This window comes from Hydra viridissima, unplaced genomic scaffold (assembly GCF_058129835.1).
Source record: "Hydra viridissima isolate aposymbiotic clone 2 unplaced genomic scaffold, HvirCarnegie_v1 scaffold_15, whole genome shotgun sequence".
Lineage (NCBI taxonomy): Eukaryota > Metazoa > Cnidaria > Hydrozoa > Anthoathecata > Hydridae > Hydra > Hydra viridissima.
The window spans coordinates 3,744,769-3,764,212 of record NW_028324314.1 but is presented as its reverse complement, the minus strand read 5'-3'; the positions used below and the strand labels follow the sequence as shown (position 1 = coordinate 3,764,212).

General features: G+C 27.0%; 3 protein-coding genes across 6 annotated transcripts in view; all 3 read right to left on the bottom strand.

Annotated features, from left to right (window-relative positions):
• Positions 1-19,444, bottom strand: part of LOC145186465 (uncharacterized) — a 167,846-nt gene that overhangs the window by 61,755 nt on the left and 86,647 nt on the right. The window lies entirely within an intron of this gene.
• On the bottom strand, positions 2,800-4,445 carry LOC149878232 (uncharacterized). Its single transcript, XM_090072931.1, has 3 exons — positions 3,730-4,445; positions 3,222-3,654; positions 2,800-3,146 (listed from the first exon to the last, which is right to left on the bottom strand). Exons 1-3 carry the CDS (start codon positions 4,360-4,362, stop codon positions 2,800-2,802), a joined length of 1,413 nt encoding a protein of 470 aa, XP_089929057.1. The 5' UTR covers positions 4,363-4,445.
• Positions 7,709-9,038, bottom strand: LOC145193030 (serpin B4-like). The gene is made up of 2 exons (XM_080070407.2): positions 8,820-9,038; positions 7,709-8,662 (listed from the first exon to the last, which is right to left on the bottom strand). The coding sequence occupies exons 1-2, from the start codon at positions 9,036-9,038 to the stop codon at positions 7,748-7,750; spliced, it is 1,134 nt and encodes a 377-aa protein (XP_079926533.2). The 3' UTR covers positions 7,709-7,747.

Here is a 19,444-nt window from a genome sequence, read left to right as displayed (position 1 = left end):
TCTAAATCCTAAAATTTTGGTCGTTTTAAAACAAATGGATAGTTTTACGTTTAAGATAAGGTCAGATATATGTAAAACAAATGGATAGTTTTACGTTTAAGATAAGGTCAAATATATATAAAACAAATGGATAGTTTTACGTTTAAGATAAGGTCAAATATATATAAAACAAATGGATAGTTTTACGTTTAAGATAAGGTCAAATATATATAAAACAAATGGATAGTTTTACGTTTAAGATAAGGTCAAATATATATAAAACAAATGGATAGTTTTACGTTTAAGATAAGGTCAAATATATATAAAACAAATGGATAGTTTTACGTTTAAGATAAGGTCAAATATATATAAAACAAATGGATAGTTTTACGTTTAAGATAAGGTCAAATATATATAAAACAAATGGATAGTTTTACGTTTAAGATAAGGTCAAATATATATAAAACAAATGGATAGTTTTACGTTTAAGATAAGGTCAAATATATATAAAACAAATGGATAGTTTTACGTTTAAGATTAAAGGTCAAATATATATAAAGCAAATGGATAGTTTTACGGTCAAATGTTGTTTTTAACTTTTTTTTAACTTTGATAGAAAAAATACAAATTTATTAAAAGCATTAAAAAAACAAATAAAAAATAAATAAACCCAAAAAGACATTTGATAAAAAAGTTCTTTTTTTTTGTTCATTATTTTTTTAAACTTAAAAAGTAAATTTTTTTTATGTTTCTAAATTTCTATTTTAATAAATGTTTATTTGGTCTGTATTTATAGTCAAATGCCAAATCAGTATTTGAAGTAGCCTCCTTTGGCAATAGAACTGGTTCTAACGCGTTTAATATCGATTCGATTAACTTTATACAAACGTCTTTGGAATTTCGGACCAAACTCTCTCCAACACGTTTAAGATGCTCTATTGACGTTTTCTGGATTGGTACAATTTTGGCATTTATATAAGACTAAATGTTCTTGGTCGGATTCAGATCTGGAGACCACACCATGGAAAGCTCTCAACTTGCTACTCTTTGAACCAGTGTTGGACAGAAAAGTACCCTATGACCTTTAACTCTGTCCTACTGGAAAATTTCCATGCTTGGCTTTCACCATAAAAAAGTTTATCAGATGGTAAAACTTTATTTTTAAAGGTGTTATTGTAGGTAAATTGGTTAATTCAACCCGTATACACTTTGCATCATCCAGTGTTCTTGTAGGAGATGCAATCCTAGATACCTCCTCCTTGTAACCTTGGTATAATGAATCGGTCCACTTATCGTTTAGAACTCAATCTTATAAGCATAACTCTTGATTAACTATTGAAGACCTCAAAATTCTATTTTTCGTTGAAGATGGCTTTGCTCGGATCTTCAACGATCCATTGAAGTCTTTCTCTATATTATTTTCGCCTTTTAAACCTATGTATTTTAGTAATAGTTTTCTAGCTGCTTTATATTAACCGATTCCTTTTTTTAATCTAAAATTCTTTAAACTGGTCCCCTACTTACATTAACATTTTTAAATTTGCTATTAAAATCACTTGCAAGTTTATTGTTGTTATTTGTAGGGTTTTTTCTTACCACTTAAAAGAGATTACTTGCGTCTTGGTCTGTTTTCTTAGGCGGTCTGCAGGTCTTTGGTAACTCTATGGCACTATTGGTCGTCTTTTAATTTTTCTTTGTAGTTCGAACGCAAGTCTTCGAAAAATTGAGCGTTTAACTTACCTCACAGTTCCGTTTACCAGCTTTCAACATACCGATGATTTGCCATCGAACCAATTGGGATATGCTTTTTCTGGCTATTATTTTCGTGAAAGTTGCCAAATTATTGAAATGACTTTCTTAGTAAATTGTCAATTTGGACAATGTTTCGGATTTAGGTCCTATTTAAAATTTAGCATATCAAATTTTCATAAATCAATCTTAAGTGGCTTTTGTGGAACTTTTATTTTCCGCCTCCGTCTATAAATATATGCAGAAATGTTTGCTGCCATACTAATTATCATTTTTGTTAAAATCCAATTTTTTTAAACAACGAAGAAAAATATTTTTTAAACAACAAAGTATTAAAAAATAAAAGTAATATATATATTAGGGTGATTCTATTTTTTAGTTTGTCATGCAAACCTTTTCTAAAACATGAATAATTGTATTCTAAGAGCAACTAAATAAAAAATAATTAAAAATTTGAAAATTTTACTAGGTCAAAAAAAAAAGTTACTTTATGGAAATAAGACAAAATTATTTCTTTTTTTTAGTCTTTTTTTATTTTATACATAAGCAAAAGAAATACGACAAAGTTTATAAAGTGAAGTTATTTTTTATTCGACATTTGCATAAACATTTCTGTTAAAAAAAGTCTCTCAAGAGCATCATCAGACTTAGCCCGGGAACATCGGATGTCCATAGCTCGGAGTCCTCTCTCAGCTACCTCATTTGTTCGATGCACATTCTTGAATGAGATTTTAACACCAAGAATATGTCTTGTCAGAGCTTCTTGGGCTTTAATGCAACTTGATGTAGTTTCTTTTAAGTTTTCCCAGTTGGGTTCCTCTCTCATTTTAAACCATGCAAGTGACCAAGAACAGCTAATAAACTTAGCTATTTCTTTCAATAATGGTCGTTCTTCAGGAAGTAGAAAGTAGCCTAACAAGACATATATTGCTCTGCTGTTCCACCTTGCTGAGTGAGAACTTGGTAATTTCGTTGGTAGCTGCAGTTTGGGTAAAATATTGGTGTCCAAATAGTGCCTAAATGCAATACATAACCTGGAAAAATAAGCAATAAAATGGATCAACGCATTCATCACATATACAAATCATTGATATTGAAAATAATAATTTTTAATAAAACAAACCTAGCCAATAGCTTGTAATTATCTCTCCAGGTTTTTACAGTAGGAGGAGGATGAGGTGTTTTATGCAGGATATTGTATGATTCTTTCAATTGCGGATACTTATTTTTTAGTTTTTGAATGAACTTAAAATCAGTTAGAGTAGGCGATTTTGATGGTGTTGGCAAGTGGAAAATTACCATTTTTTTCAAAACAAGGTCCAAAATGTGAGCATTGTATCCATAATAAGGAACAGGCCTGTTAAATAGCTTAGATCTTAAAATCCCTACTACTCCACCAGAACCATCATAAGATCCACCTGAAGTAAAATGGAATAACTTATTTAATTGGATTTTTTTTATTATTTAAAATAAATAATTTTAATTTTACTAACCTGTATTGACAGAGCAGGTGTCACAAATTATAAGGGATATTTTATGCACAACATTATACTCTAACAATGTTTCCGTTATCATAGCGGCTAGATTTTCAGAAGTTCCGCTAGTATGTAATGTTTTGAGGCCAATGTACCAAAATATTGGTCCATCAGACTGAAGGGCGATGACCATGCGTTCCACTTTTTTAATCCCATAATCATATGGTGCCACACCTTTTCCATCAAAGTGTAATATAAAGGATAATTGAACAGACAAAGCTTCTTTAAGTTTAAGTAGAGTTGTGACTTGCAACCTTTTACCAGCTTTGAAAATAGCCGATTGATTTGGAGTTGGAATGTCACTATGGAAATAACTTAATGAGCGAGTTACACTAACTCCTTTGTGGGTTGAGATACCAGCTTCTGCGCACATAATGGCAATTGGCATCGCCTTAAACCAAAAGTAAAATTAATATAAATTTAATAAAAAAAACTTTTTTTATTTCCAAAAATTATTATTACTCACCTTTGATTTAAACTTCCGTTTGGGTCTTTCAAACAAAGGCTGAAAATCATCAACGTTATTATCATTTTCAGAGCTTGACTCTGTGTACAGTTGCTCTACATAATCAAGATCCATGTTTTTTGGTATCAACTGCCTGTTAGCAGGATGCTCAACAACTGTTTGGCTGGTTAATACACAGCTCTTTCTATCATCCATTTGATGATTATAGAAGATCTGCTCTTCCCTTTTCAGCTTTATATTTTTATTAAGGATATCAAATGGCATAAAAAAATCCATATTCGATTTTCTCTTCAAACTTAATTTATAAGCATTCACAACTTCATTCAATTTTTTTGTGATGCCAGCTCTGGATACTGAGGGCATGCTAAATTTCACATTCCAGAGCTGCTCCAAATCATTTGCTATTATTTGCATAACAGCTCTTGATGGTGGTGCGGGGCGTGTGTCAGCTAGATGGTGATAGTAGCCAAGAATGTGGCGGACTTCTGGAATAGTCTTGAAATTGGCTAAGGATTTAGTCCGTAATCCGTAAGGCGCTGCTGAAGCAAGCAGTTCCCGAGATTCCTTTGAACACGGTGGTGTTAAGTTGTTTGCTTTTCTCTTTAATGCTCCTTTAGCACTTATGTGGGACATATTTAGGTAAATATAATTATAACTAAAATAGAAAATGGAATACAGTTATTTTATTTCTAATCCACCAATAATTGTTAAGCTAGTTTTATATTATATTCACTATTAACTTCAGCTAATTAAATAAATATCATACAAATTATCAATTTTTTTGCCTAAGTATTTTGTCTTATTTCCATAAAGTAACTTTTTTTTTTGACCTAGTAAAATTTTCAAATTTTTAATTATTTTTTATTTAGTTGCTCTTAGAATACAATTATTCATGTTTTAGAAAAGGTTTGCATGACAAACTAAAAAATAGAGTCACCCTAATATATATATATATATATATATATACATATATATATATATATATATATATATATATATATATATATATATATATATATATATATATATATATGTTTATATATATATATATATGTTTATATATATATATGTTTATATATATATATATATATATATATATATATATATATATATATATATATATATATATATATATATATATATATATATATATATATATATATATATATATATATATATATATATATATATAATATATACACATTTAGCAGCTGTAATAATACACATTTAGCAGCTGTGCTCAGACATTTTTTAAAAAAGTTGTTTTTTGGACATGTCTAATATATATATATATATATATATATATATATATATATATATATATATATATAATATATATATATATATATATATATATATATATATTAGACATGTCCAAAAAACAACTTTTTTAAAAAATGTCTGAGCACAGCTGCTAAATGTGTTCTATGTAATAAATTAATACTAAATTTAAAAAATTTTTGAATAAAAAAAATTTTTAGGGGTCGCTCAAGACCCTTAAACATCAGACGAGTCCCTAATATTTTGAAAAAAAAAGTTTTTTAAAACCATATCATGTTGGGTCTCAAAAGAAGTGAAATTTTATAAAAATTTCAAAAATATTAACTATTTTATATGAAAATTACCAGTTCAAATTTTATGAATTAAAAACTATCGTTTTTTAACAAAAAATAAAAAAGTGCATATTTTTAAAGTTTTTTTTAATAAACTTTTTAATTTGTGTTTTTTATAAACTTTTTTTATTATTTTTGAAATTTTTATAAAATTTCACTTCTTTTGAGACCCAACATGATATGGTTTTAAAAAACTTTTTTTTTCAAAATATTAGGGACTCGTCTGATGTTTAAGGGTCTTGAGCGACCCCTAAAAATTTTTTTTATTCAAAAATTTTTTAAATTTAGTATTAATTTATTACATAGAACACATATTTAGCAGCTGTGCTCAGACATTTTTTAAAAAAGTTGTTTTTTGGACATGTCTAATATATATATACATATTACTTAATATTGATAAAAACAAAGATAAATAGATAGATAGGTAGATAGATAGGTGATTGAAAAAAAATTTTACTAATATTAATTAAAATCAGTCTCTTAACTTTTCGTTTCATTTTAAAGAAATTAACTCTGAAAAAAAAAAATGGCTTCGAGCGAGAATTAGGTGTTGAACCAAATTAATCACTTTCATATCTTTGATCATCCAAACGTAATTGTCAGCAAATAACACCACATTCCAGTTAAATATCCAATCTAATTCTCCTACTTTTCAAAAAACATACCTTCTTCCATTTTTATTTCAAATACTACTTTTTCAAGAGTATTGAAGAGTTGATTTTAGGCACAGAGTTTTCTCCGGAAGGAAATTGCAAAAGAATTCCACTACAGATTTTTTTCAATATGCATTGTTATATATACCTGTCACGAAATCAGGATTTAAATCGAAGGGTTTAAACCAGATGTTATTCATTTTTTTAAATCTTTAACAAGCTGTAGCCGATTTTTTTATATTTATCCTGCCGTAGCAATACTCTGAGTTCTTGAACAAAAAACCAATTGTAATCAGCTTTGTAAGGAACTTTATAACCACCTCTTAAATGCTTTTTTTTGTTTGTTTGCATTATCTGTTTTAATCATGTCTCTGCATGATCTGTTTCAACCCATTACATCGTTATTCTTCAACCTTGCAATATTTTAATCTTATGCATGCCACGCCTTCTTTTGTTAACAAATTTTTATAGAAAACGTTTTTCCAAATCACGATCTGCTTTTGCCATTTTTTAAAACCTAGAACTTTTCTTTTTGCGTTTTTCTCAAAGGAACTTTAAGAGCAAACAGAAAATGAATTTAGTAGCATTTTACTTTTTATTACATTTTAGTACATTTTAGAGAAGGTAGTTTGGGTTGTCAAGTTGAGAATTACTGTTAAGTGGAAAAAACTGGCTTAACGAGCTCTAACAAAAGATTTTCACGCCTGCAAGAGAACAGAACTGATAGCAAAATAAAATTACAATTGTTACCAATATTATTGTTTTTGAAAGGTCTTTTTTTTTATTATTATTATCATTTTTGGTTACCGATAATAAAACTGAATTTGAAATCGCAAGACATAAAAATACTGTTGAAATTAAAGAAGTTCGCAAATTTATTATGCAGCTGCACATTAATTAAGCAGTTGCATATTTGTTTAGGGTCTGCGTATCGTTTCATTTCCATATCGTTATCATACGTATGATAACGATATGGAAATGAAACGATACGCATCCGATGACACTTTTTTTTCCGATATCATATCGGTATATACCGATATGATTTCGGAAAAAAAAGTGTCATCGGAATGATTATGACGTAATATCGTTATAAAAATTTTAACCAGTATTGTAGTTAGTTTAAATCCCGGGATATACCGGAGCTCTCGTCATTCCAATGATTTTTTTTTCCCGATATCATATTGGAATGATAACGATATGGAAATAAAACGATACGCAGACCCTTAATATTTATTATGCAATTGCACATTTATTATGCACAGTTATTATGCAGTTTGAAACTACTTTTTAGCACTGCTCTGTAAAGTCAATTTTTAGATTTTTTTTAAGTTTAATCTTTCAAGAAAATAAGGAAAAAAAAATTATTCTAAAGTTTTTTGGAACTGTTTCTTTTAGCTGCATTCTATAAGCATTCAAATAGAATGTTTGATTTACTGGATTTTCGGCACGGAACTTCACAAGTTTGCTGAAAAATTACTTAAAAAACCGACTTGGTTTCCTTGATATAGTACTTAACAAAAATAAAACTAAGTTTCGAAAGTTTTATATTTATCTGTTAAGCAAATTAAAAGTAATAACAATAAGAGCACAATTTGTAAAAACATATTTCAAGAAATCTTTCTTTTACGTTTAAAATACTTTTAATAAAATTCATTCATGTGATCATAAAGAAATTATTTTTTGTAAGCTACGACTAATTAATATTTTTTAAAACAAAAAAGATATTCAGATAAAGGTTCCTCCAAAAGTAAACTACATGACCGGATTACAAACTCTTCCAGAAAATAATACCAACCGACTGGCACCATCAATAACCAAGAAAAGAAACGGATGATCAGCTTTAAAAGCTCGTATCATCTGCCTGCTCCTCAATGCGATATTAACAATAGTAACGGCAGATGCTTCTGTCCCTTCCTCGTCTACGTCCATATATGCTTTGTGCAAAACATCAGAAACAAATAAATTATTGGTGCTACTTATGCCGCTCAAATCTGACGAAGGTAAAAATAGATCCACAATTCCCAGATGCATTAGGGACGTCTTTAAGTTGTTCGTTACCGAGAACTTAAACTTCGGGATGTAAATATCTACTTTTTCTTCTGGAGATTTTCTTAATGATTCATACTTTTTTATTACCATCTCGGGTTCTAACTTTGATTCGAGGACATCAAGACCATCCTTTGCATTCGGTAAGATAAACATCATTCCTATTGCACCACCCTTGTAAGGCATTAACAAAAATTTAGAATCTAACTCCCGGTCTTCTAAAAACTTGAATTGGTTTTGCAGGTGCATCAATGGTACTTCTACGACAGAGTTTTTTGAAATGTGAAAAGAGCGAAGCTTAGTGTTTTCTTTTTTGAAAGAATATTTCCATGACAACTTAAAATAAATAAAGTTTGCTATAATCATTTGAGTATCTGCAGAAATGACATCGTTTTTAATGATTTTTTTAATTTTACCACGAGTTTTTTCATCTACCCATTGGTTAATCATGTAAACTGCGTATAAAGGATTATTTTGGAAATTGACATTCCTCGTTTCAGAATTGTAAAACTTGTGCAATAATTCTTTAAATTCACTTCTAATTGGATAACTATTTTTAACCCAAATGCTATTTCCAACACTTATATCTTTGTTAGATGCATTTTCCAACTTATCAATAATCTAAAATTAAATTTAAAAAACACGCTTGTGCAACACAATTGATTTCAAAACGGTTACTTAAAGTTTTAAAAAAAACATAACGTTTTGATTGATGAAAATGAAGTAATACAAATGAAAATCAAGTAGCAAAAGATAGTAGGGAAGAGGGTACTGATACCTTCATAAGTCTAAAATGATGATTTTGACTTTCGGGATCACTTTGTATCTTTAAAACTGATTTTATCTGATCACCTGTTTTCCCACGTGATCCTGCAAAAACAATTGATAACGCTAAGTAGATGCTCAGGGGAGAAAAGAGTACGTTGTCGGCTGCTGTCACTTCTTTCGCCATCTCTCTATATAAATACCAGCTGAATTGATTTATTGATGTTTCCATTCTAAGTTTTTTAAAAGCATCATATAAACTTGCTTTCTAATTTTTTATAAATATCTAAAAATAGTTCACATTAAAAACAAAAATCTACGACATTTGAAGTTTTCTATAGTTTTAGTAGAAACTCAAGCTATACTCCGTATGGTATTAAAATAACAAATATCATTCATTTTATGTTCGAAAGCCTGTTGAGCGCTTAAACTAAAAAACTTCATGCGTTTTGTTAAGTACGACTGTGTTATACTTTGATTTATAATCATAACTGCGTTAATTGTAACTTGGTAGCAGATAAAAATGGCTTTAACCAAATCAACTCAAAATTAAAGCAAAAAAAAAAGACTTGCTTTTAGTTTTTTAATTGAAGTTGATCATAAGGTTTGATAAAAAAATGAAAATAAAGTTCGAATACCTTTTTATCAAAAACCTAATTAAGCAATAAATAGTAGCCAGAAAACAACTGTGAGCCACATAAATTGAAAAATTTAAATCTTAACTTATTAGTGAGAGTTTTTGTGGCAGAGGCCTGGACACTAACTAATAATCAATAATACTTACGAATTACCTTATAGAAGTTTACTAACGTAAAAACTTCTTGAAAGTGATTATTTTGACGTCATTTAAAACAAAGCTGCAACGCCTATATGGAAAAACCATGTAAAGATTTATTTCAGACTTTTCCCCTTAGCAAATTTCGCTTTTTCGTAATCTGAAGAACTCACTTCGAACTTTCTTAAAAAATACAGCCTTAATTTATTTAATTTGTAAAATAAAGTAAGTGGGTCTTGGTTAATTTGCTAAAATTATAATTAATAATGTAACAAATATGACCCCAGCTAAAGCTTTTGAAGAAGGGGCATTATTTATACTCAAAACGCCGTATAATTGTTCCTGAAGTAGCTAAAGGTCTTATTTTACTAATACGTTTCATTTATTAACATGCTTTTCAATTCTAAGTAATAATACAATAAATTAGGTAGAGCGCTTTCCCTAATTCACAATTTTGTCATCAAGTTTTTTTTTCTCAATAATAGTTAATCTTTTCTTTTGGATTGATTGATTTTTTTGCACTATCTTTAACATTTTCTTTTAAAATAAAGCATTCCAGTTATAAAAATACTGCTGACCAGAACTTAGCCATAAAATCGTTTATTGGTTTTTTTTATTACAATTGAAGCAAAAACTTGAAGAATATAAAAAGTTATTTTTTCTCTTTTTTTTTTCTCCTGGCCTTTTGTAAAAAATTTAAAAAACAATGAGAATTTTAATATTCTAAAGCAATAAATTGTATACGTACATTGCCAAAGATGCTAATTCAAACTCATATTCGCAGCGATTTTCTGATATCCGTAAATTCGAATATGAGTTTTTAAATAAAATCACCTACGAGGAGCCTATCTAAATGGTGCCAGGAAATTTGTGGTTGCGTTTTTTAAACGTTTGTGGAACAAAATATTTTTCTGCGTTTAACCAGTACTGTGGTAGTTAATATGAGTTTGTGACATAATATATCTATTTTAAAACCGAACTTTGAGGTGTAATATTTATTTTGTGGATCTTTTTTTTTTTTCTTTTTAATATTGCTTATGTTTTAAACATCTCAGTCTTAATCCATTAAGATGAAATTTTAAAAAAACTCAAAGTTGTTAAGACTAATACAACTCAGGAGGCCAAATACGAGAAATTTACTCCTAAAAAAAAAACATCATCAATTACTCGTTTATAAACTGAGAGGATAAAAAACCTGATAGGATAAAGATAGATAAGAACAAAAAATATAGTTTTAAGTAAAAATCACGTTACTTTATTAGCGGCAACCAAACATTTCTAAAAAGTTCATATCAAGTGCTGGTTTATAGAAAAAACTTATTTAATAATCATTTAAACTCGTTACATAGATTAACCTTCTAGATTCACCTTGGCAAGAATCGAAATTAGAAATAGCAGAAGTGAAGTTTGAGTACGAATAATTTAGGCTAATGAAAAAGGTTTTACAAATAAATAAAAAACTTTGCTTGGGTAAAGATCTAAAAAATATCTAAACACGTCATCATTTTAAACGCGGTTGACGAAGTTCGGTCGGAGTATAGATGCATTTCCTAAAGAGAAAAAAAAATCAGTATCGGGCAGAAAACTGCATCAATATCTTGACATGTTATAAACTAATTAAAAAATCATTAACTTATCGCAAATGCCCGGAATACTTTTTCATTATTCTCAGCTAATTATAGAGGTAGTGTTCTTCAGCTAATTATAGAGGTTATGTTCTTCAGCTAATTATAGAGGTAGTGTTCTTCAGCTAATTATAGAGGTAATAGTGGTCTTCAGCTAATTATAGAGGTAGTGTTCTTTAGCTAATTATAGGGGTAGTGTTCTTTAGCTGAATCCTTAAAGAAAAAATTTTTCCATAATTTTTTTTTATTTAAACCCATCTTTTATTTAGCAACTTTTTAATTCAGTAAATTTTTCATTTTAACTAATTTTAACTAGCTTTTTTTATTTGTTTTAAATTTTTCACATAAAGACTTTTGCTTAAACTTATATTTCGAAAAACTTTTTGATGACTATTTTATTAGACAAAATGGAATACAATTAATTTATAAATATTAAACACTCATATAAATTTAACCTCTTTCTGTAATTTTTTTCTAACTTTTTTTTACGGCCGGCATGTTTCAGAATTGTCATTACGATATTCACTTACCAGAATATTTATTTTGTAACAAGAAAATTTAATTCCTTGTTAATTTTCAGAGTTTGTTTCTAGCAATTTAGTGATCTGCGTTTTGTCATCGACCGAAAATTGTCTTTATTCAAATCTATTATATTACTTTTTATTTTTACTAATATATTATTTAATTTACAATTTACTTTCGTCGGTTGAAAATTAATTTAGTTAGATCTACAATTTTGTTAACAAGATCTGTTTTTTAATTGAAATCACTTTTTTTCTAAAAATAAAAAATTACTCAAAGTTCGCTGAACACAAAAAACGTTTAAGATGGTAGCATAGATCAAAATAGTTTTATTCAGGTCAAATTGAATATGATGTCAAGTAATTCAAAGAAACTATCGACAATTACTAGGATGTTCAAAAAATGGCTGTGCTTTTTATAAGCACATATCGGAGAGATAAAATATTTTTAAAACTATCTTATAAAACCATGATTAGTTTATTTTTTAGCAAAAAACCATAAGGAAACATAAAGGCCACACTTCGAAGGTATCTGCAGTTAACCCCAAGTTAAGTAGTAAATTTAAGGAAGCTCGGATGTAATAATTTTGTCACTTAATACGAAATTTCACATAACAAATTATACAATTCACAAAACATTTAAATTATTAAATTAACTTGAGTATAACCAAAAGTAAATTATGAAAACTAACAAAATTTTTGTAAAAGAGATACATATAACATAATTTCAAAATATATTGCTACAGTATTTTATTGATATCATTACAATCTAAAAACTAATTATGCAATAAATTAAGTATGTGTATTAAAATTAAAGAAGTAAATTTGAAAAAAAGTAAATAAATAAAAGTAAAAACAAATGTTAGAAATTATTAAACCAATGTTAAGTTAAATATAAAATACTAGAACCATTAAGTCACTAAATGGCTATTCCTCTAATTAGAATAATTGCATATACACCTAATTGAAGGTAAACACCAAGGGGGTGCAGTCCTAGATTTCTAAAAGATAGCAAGTATATTCACTACACAGATATGGATATTCAATATGGCTTGCAGTATTCACTACACAGAAATAGAGATGCAGCAAACCAAAATAATTTAAAAAAAGTTAAAGAGGTTTGTACTTATCATGAGGAAGGTTAAGATAAGCTAATGCTTTTGTGTAGTGGATAATTAGAATAGTTAACTTTAACATAACTAATGAAGTTCTTTTACAAAATACTTATAAATTCATATTGTGTAACCAAATTTGGCTCAGCCAGTACTTACTCATGTGGGTCAATCATATTCAAGTACTTTAAAATTACTTAAAATTATTATTTTAGCCCCAGTTGTTAGTTTGATTTTCAAGCATTTATATGAAACTTACATTTTACATGGAAACAACTCTTTTATTTAGTTGAGCACATTAGCTTATTATTGACTTTTAATGCATAAAAGAATATTTTAAACTAGTGGATAAAATTGCTCTTGCTCTAATATAAGCTGTTCTTGAGTTTATTGGAAAAAAATCTCTTCTTGTTTGAGTTACAGCCTTTCATACAATAAAGCTTCATATTTACCATTTACCATAACTTTCCAAAACACCTTATCTTAAAGAAATGTTCTTTTTCTTCCATCCAGTTTTTCATCAATGGCTTGGTAGCACTTGTTCAAATTCCTCCTTACTATTATAACAGTTATCTCACTACTGTTATAACAGTTTCTGCTCCCAAATCTGCTTGTTAAGGTTTGTCCAATTATTCTTTCTTAGCTAGCCTTGTTAATTTATGATTTTTATTAAACCATTCAAACTATCTAAAAGCATGTAGCTGAAACATTAAAATCAGGTTTTATCTAGTATGTAAAGATCTTTTGATAATTTCAAACGTGGATTCATTTGATTTAGCTATTTACTCATAAATTCCCAGCTTTTTTAAATTTTCTTCATTTTCTCGTTCCTTAATATCAGAACAGTACACTGTTTGTAACTAATACGAAAATGCTTTATATGCACGTTTTCAAGATAAAGTAGAATGCAACTTTTTAGCAGGTTCCGAAATGTGGCCAATATGCAAAATTCAAGACGCTCATTTAAGCATGTTCAAATGTTCGATACAAGCGCCATACGTCAGCATTAAGGCGGTATGTATTTTAGGCAATAGCCCAAACTCACATCTTAGACGCACTTTTGGAAGACGCATTTTAAAGACGCCCATAATGCCTATTTATAAAACTTCAAGACAAAAGAAATCCCAGCTTGACGTAATCTTAAGGCGTATTTAAAACATTTAGAAGACGCAGTTATTTCTGTAGGGTGGGTCAGTTTCAGATCTCGTTAATATATACTCCGGGAACCTTTTTCTTTATATATATATATATATATATATATATATATATATATATATATATATATAAATATATATATATATGGAAAAAAATCTCTCATGAATATATTTAAAATTTTAAGATTAATATGATTAAGTAATTAATTATTTATAATTATTTACAAATTATGATTATTATGATTATAAAGATTATAAATATTATTATGATTATAAAAATTAATAAATTATGATTAAAATTTTAAGATTAATATGATTAATATAACTAAGATTAAATTTGATTGATATGCAAAAAAATCTAACCGCTCTTACTGAAGAATTTTTTTGTATGGTAATTTTTATTATTTTTTAGAATCTTTTCTTATTAAAATATGTATTTTCATACAAACAAGCAAGTTTTATTTCAAATGTTTTTTCATTTGTTAATTTTGTCCTTATTCCAAAGAGTTGATGTGATTCTGGTTAATTTAAACATGCAAATTATAAATATACGTTTTTATCGTATCATAATCTTGAAAAAGCGAAAACTCAATTTAAAAAACCCTTTGTACAATATGTATTCAGTGGGAAATTTGTACATTTCGTGTCACAGAATGAAAATTTAGCAGCATAAGCATAAATAAAACAATATAGAGCATAAATATATCAAGATATATAACATAAAAGAGCCTCATCTTGTGAACGAAGTAAAATCTTGAACATATGGGTGGTATGTGTGAGGCTCTACTACCTTTGGGAGAGGATTTTTATAAAAGATACTATATTGAAAAAATGCTGGCTGAGGGGGGGGGGGGGGTGAGGGGGGGGGGTTGATAGAATCTTATACAAATTATCGATCTTTTTAGTGTTAAAATTGATAAAAAAAAAAATGAAAAAATATAGAAAAAATAAAAATTTATGAAAATATAAAAAATAATATTGTTACAATTAATGAGTTTTTCTTCTTTGTAACAGGCATAGAAAAAGAAAAATGTTAATCAAATTATGCCTATAAATTAAATTGTTGATCCCAATAAGCTTCTGAAACTTCAGGTGATCAGAGAATCAAGCAAACTGAATATCTTCTTAGCATCCCGGATAATCCCAAGAAATTAAGTGAAAAAAAAAAAAAAAGCTCAATTAACTCCAACAAAAATTATTCAAAAATGTTTTTCCGTAAATTTTATTCAATCATTGAATCAATGGAATATCCAAATTTTTTTGCGCCAGCCATTAAATGTTGAGAACAATAAAAGTAAGATAGCGATTATTAGAACGGATCAAACAAATAAAGGCAATTGAAAGACTGTCCAGGTGCTCTCAGATTAAAATTTATAGTGATAAAACAAAAAGCACTAGCTATAGGTAAGAATCCTGCGCAGTTGAGAATGAAAATTTCTAATGTCTACTGAACTTCCAGAATGATTTAATGGACCTGATAAAGGTGGATATTCAGCCCATCTAGTACTAACTCCTTGTTCTACTAAGGAAGAACTTAAGAAAAAAGATTAAAGCTGAGAGTAGCCAGCTTATTTAAAAAGAAAAACTTATCTTATTTAGTTCTAAAAGAGAGAAAAACCAATGAAAAGCTATTTGACTCATGATCAAAACATAAAGTATATTTTCCTTCATTTATTAACATTAAGTCTTAAAATTACAAGAATAGACTAATTAAAGACTTTAAAAATAAAACTTGCTTTTGTCTTTTCATAAATGATTAATTTTAAAATGAGCTGAACCATCTTAGTGTTATAGTTTAGAATTAGAAATGAAACTTATATACCTTTTGTGTGATTGTGGACAATTTTATGAACTTTTTTGGATAATTTAGAATTGGTAGTGAAAAACTAATCGAACTAAGATATAGCTGGTTTTTCATGAAATTTATAAGTAAATTTTTACTTTAAAAAAAAGCAGTTACTTAATGCAAAGATTATATAACAAGTAAAAACACTTTTTATTTAAAAATATTAAGCTTTATATGGTATTTATAAGCAAATTTATAATTGAAACAAAAAGTAAATAAGCTTAGGATCAGCATTATTAGGATTATAAAAAATTTTACTTTGAAAAAATGGTAACTTTAACAACAAAGCTGTTACTATTTTGTGGAAAATAGTAATAAAATTTAATTTTTTCTTTTTTTGGAAATTTAAAAAGTACAATAATATCAGTATAGGTAAAATTAAATTTATCCTTGTTTATTCATAATTTAATTAATGATTAAGGTAATACAGCTTCTCATCAAAAAAGGGATATATTGAACTATTACACAATTTTTGAAATAATTTTTATAAAATCTAAATCAAATTAGATAAGTGATAAATTAACTTTTTTTAAAATGAATTCAGTAAAATTAAATATTGACTGTTTACCAAAAATATTTCCCTTTATATTCATAAAAGGTGGTCAAATAATATAAAAATATTTATAACATAATTTGATTAATAATCAATGGGTTCCTTTACTCTGGCTGTAATAAAGAAGTATAACTATTTGTTAATTAATTGAGAAGGTGAGAACAAACGGTCACACAAATACTTAATTGTCTTAGAAAAGTTTGAAATAATAGTTAAGATGATATTTTAAATTGTATGGAGCTTTACTACAAATTTTTAGTTTAAGATATCAATAAATCTATTTATATATAGAAACGAAGTAGTTTAGTTGGGGCAGGTGATTTTTGAAATAATAAATATATGCAAATTAATAATTTTGTTTCATAATTATATAAAGACCTGTTAATTTTATAAGGTATGTTTAATGATTAATTGATAAAAGCTACTTAAGGGACAACAGGACAATTTTGTCATGTTGAAATAAGATATCCTAATAATCCAGTAGTTATTGAAGGTAGGTCTGTTTGATCTTTAAAATTTTAAATGATTTGAGTTCATTCTGTCATAAGTCTCTATTTATAGTTATAAAGTCACTTTATAACTTTCAGTACGAAAGAAATAAAGTTTGATCTAGTTAATTAAATAAACTATCATTAAAGTTTTGAATAAAATTTAGCATAATTATTTAATTTAAAGGGATTCATTAAGTACATTGAATAATCTTCAAATAATCTTCAAATTGTCTTCATATAATCTTCAAAATTATTAGTATTGTTTCTAATCTAAAATCCCTTGCCAATGAAAGTTTTTTAAAATTTTGACAAATTTTTGTTATTTTTTCAATTTTATATTCAACTGATGAAAATATAAAACAATCAGATTAAAGACCATTAACAGTACTTTTCTTATGAGTATTCTAATTTCTCTCCTAACATAGAATTTTATTCATATAAGATTCCTACTAAACATTTAGATAAAGGTGGTTTTAGTTTATTACTAACAGATAATGATTTAATATTACAAGTTAATGCTGAAGTTAATTTAGTTGCATCAAGTCCAGATATTATTCATTGCTGAACTTATTGATTTTTAGAGATTGAGGTAGATGCAATCCCAGATGGATGAATCAAATTAAATTTATTATTACTAGGTCTGGTAAATTTTTTGTTTCTCAATAAAAGTTTGTTGAGTTATTAACAAAAATTAAGTGTCTTAACTAGACGATTATCCCTAACATGTTTTAAGGAAGTAAAATTATTAAACATTTTAAAAATATTTGTTATATTTTTGTTAATAACTTGTTATTTTTAATAACTTGTTATCTTGATCATTTTCTAGCTACTAAACTTTCTCTTTTTTTTTTAAATTTTGATTTTTATCTGTTTTTAATAATGATACTAATAATATTTATTGTTACATTAAAATTTGGCTTGATAGTCCCACCAAAAATGCAATTATTTATTTAAAAATTTGTTGTACATTTTTTTCCAATTACTTGAAAACATTTAAGAAAAAATTTTACATTATGTTTTATTTTTATTTTCTTTATTTCTATACATTTGTGGTGTAAATTTGTTAAGATTTTTTATGTTTTCTTTCCTCTAACAACTTATATTTCTTTAACTTTTGGATCAACAGTCTTGTTTTTAGGCTTGTATGATTAACAATCTTGTTTATAGGGTTTTTTAAATATAAGTATTATTTTTTTAGAAAGTTTACGCCTACTGGGGCTCCCTGAAGTTTATCTCCTTTGTTAGTTTTTATAGAACTTACTTGTCATATTTCTAGACCAATACCTTTAGGAATATGTTTAGGTGCTAACTTAACAGCTGTTCATTTTTTCTTAGCAATTTTATCTGGTTTTTTTTTCAAAAATGCAATGTTTCTATTTTTTTGTTTTAATTTATTTCCCATATTTACTATAAAATTCATGATTAATTTTTTGAATACATTTTTTGTTATTCAATCATAGGTTTTTATGCTTTTATGTTTAATTTATAAATAATTTTAAATTTATGTAAAATGCTTTTTGACCCATTTCATTTAGTTATCCCAAGTCCTAGACCCTTTTGCGTTTCTCTTGGAGTTTTTTATTTAACTTAAAATATTGTTGCTTATTTTCATAAAGGAGTATTGTATCTTTTTTATTAAGCAGTATCATCATAATTATACTTGTAACATTTTGATTTTTTGATATGTTTTCAGAAGCCAATTAAGAAGGTAAAATAGTTTATTCGAAATTATTTAACTGCAAAGTGTTAAGCCTGTTTAGCCTGTTTGGTACTGGATACTAAAATAGTTATGCTGGGATTAAAATTAGGGTTTATTTTGTTTATCATGTTGAGGAATTACTTTTTTTTTTTTTAAGCTTTTGTTCCTAGTAGCCTTTTCACCTTCTGTTGAAAATATAATTAGCTTGCTTCCTTAAGAAATTACATCTTTAAATCCTTATTATCCCAGCAAGCACACAACGTTAAAACAACGTTGAAATGACGTTGATCGACATTGATCAACGTTATTTCAACGTTGTTTCAATGTTGTGTGCTTGCTGGGATGTCCCTCTATTAAACACTATAATAATTTAATCTTCAGGTGTCAGGATTACTTGAGCTAATAAATCAAAAGAAAAATATAAGAAACAAGCTACATAAGGACTTTTCTTAACAATATTATTAAGATTTTACAAACTCTCTCTATTTTACTTTTGAGACAGCTTCAAGATATTGAAAATTTGTAATTTTTTGAATTGTTTTTATATGTTAGCACATTGGTAAGGTTTATAAAATAAACAGATTGTTATAATAAAAAAATTCAACTTTTTTAACTGTTATTAATCTATAATGGTTAATTATTTTTTATTAAATACAATTGTAGTGTTTATTGCAATTAACTTATACTTCAATATTAAAAAAAAAAAAAAGTTATTTTCTTTTTACTATTTTTAACAATAACATTTTGTTTTGTCAAAATATTTAATTTAGTTTTCTTATTAACTTTGTGCTGTTTTATATTTATAAACATTTTAGCTTAAATTCTTAAGTAGATATTATATAATTTTCTAATTTTTTATTTA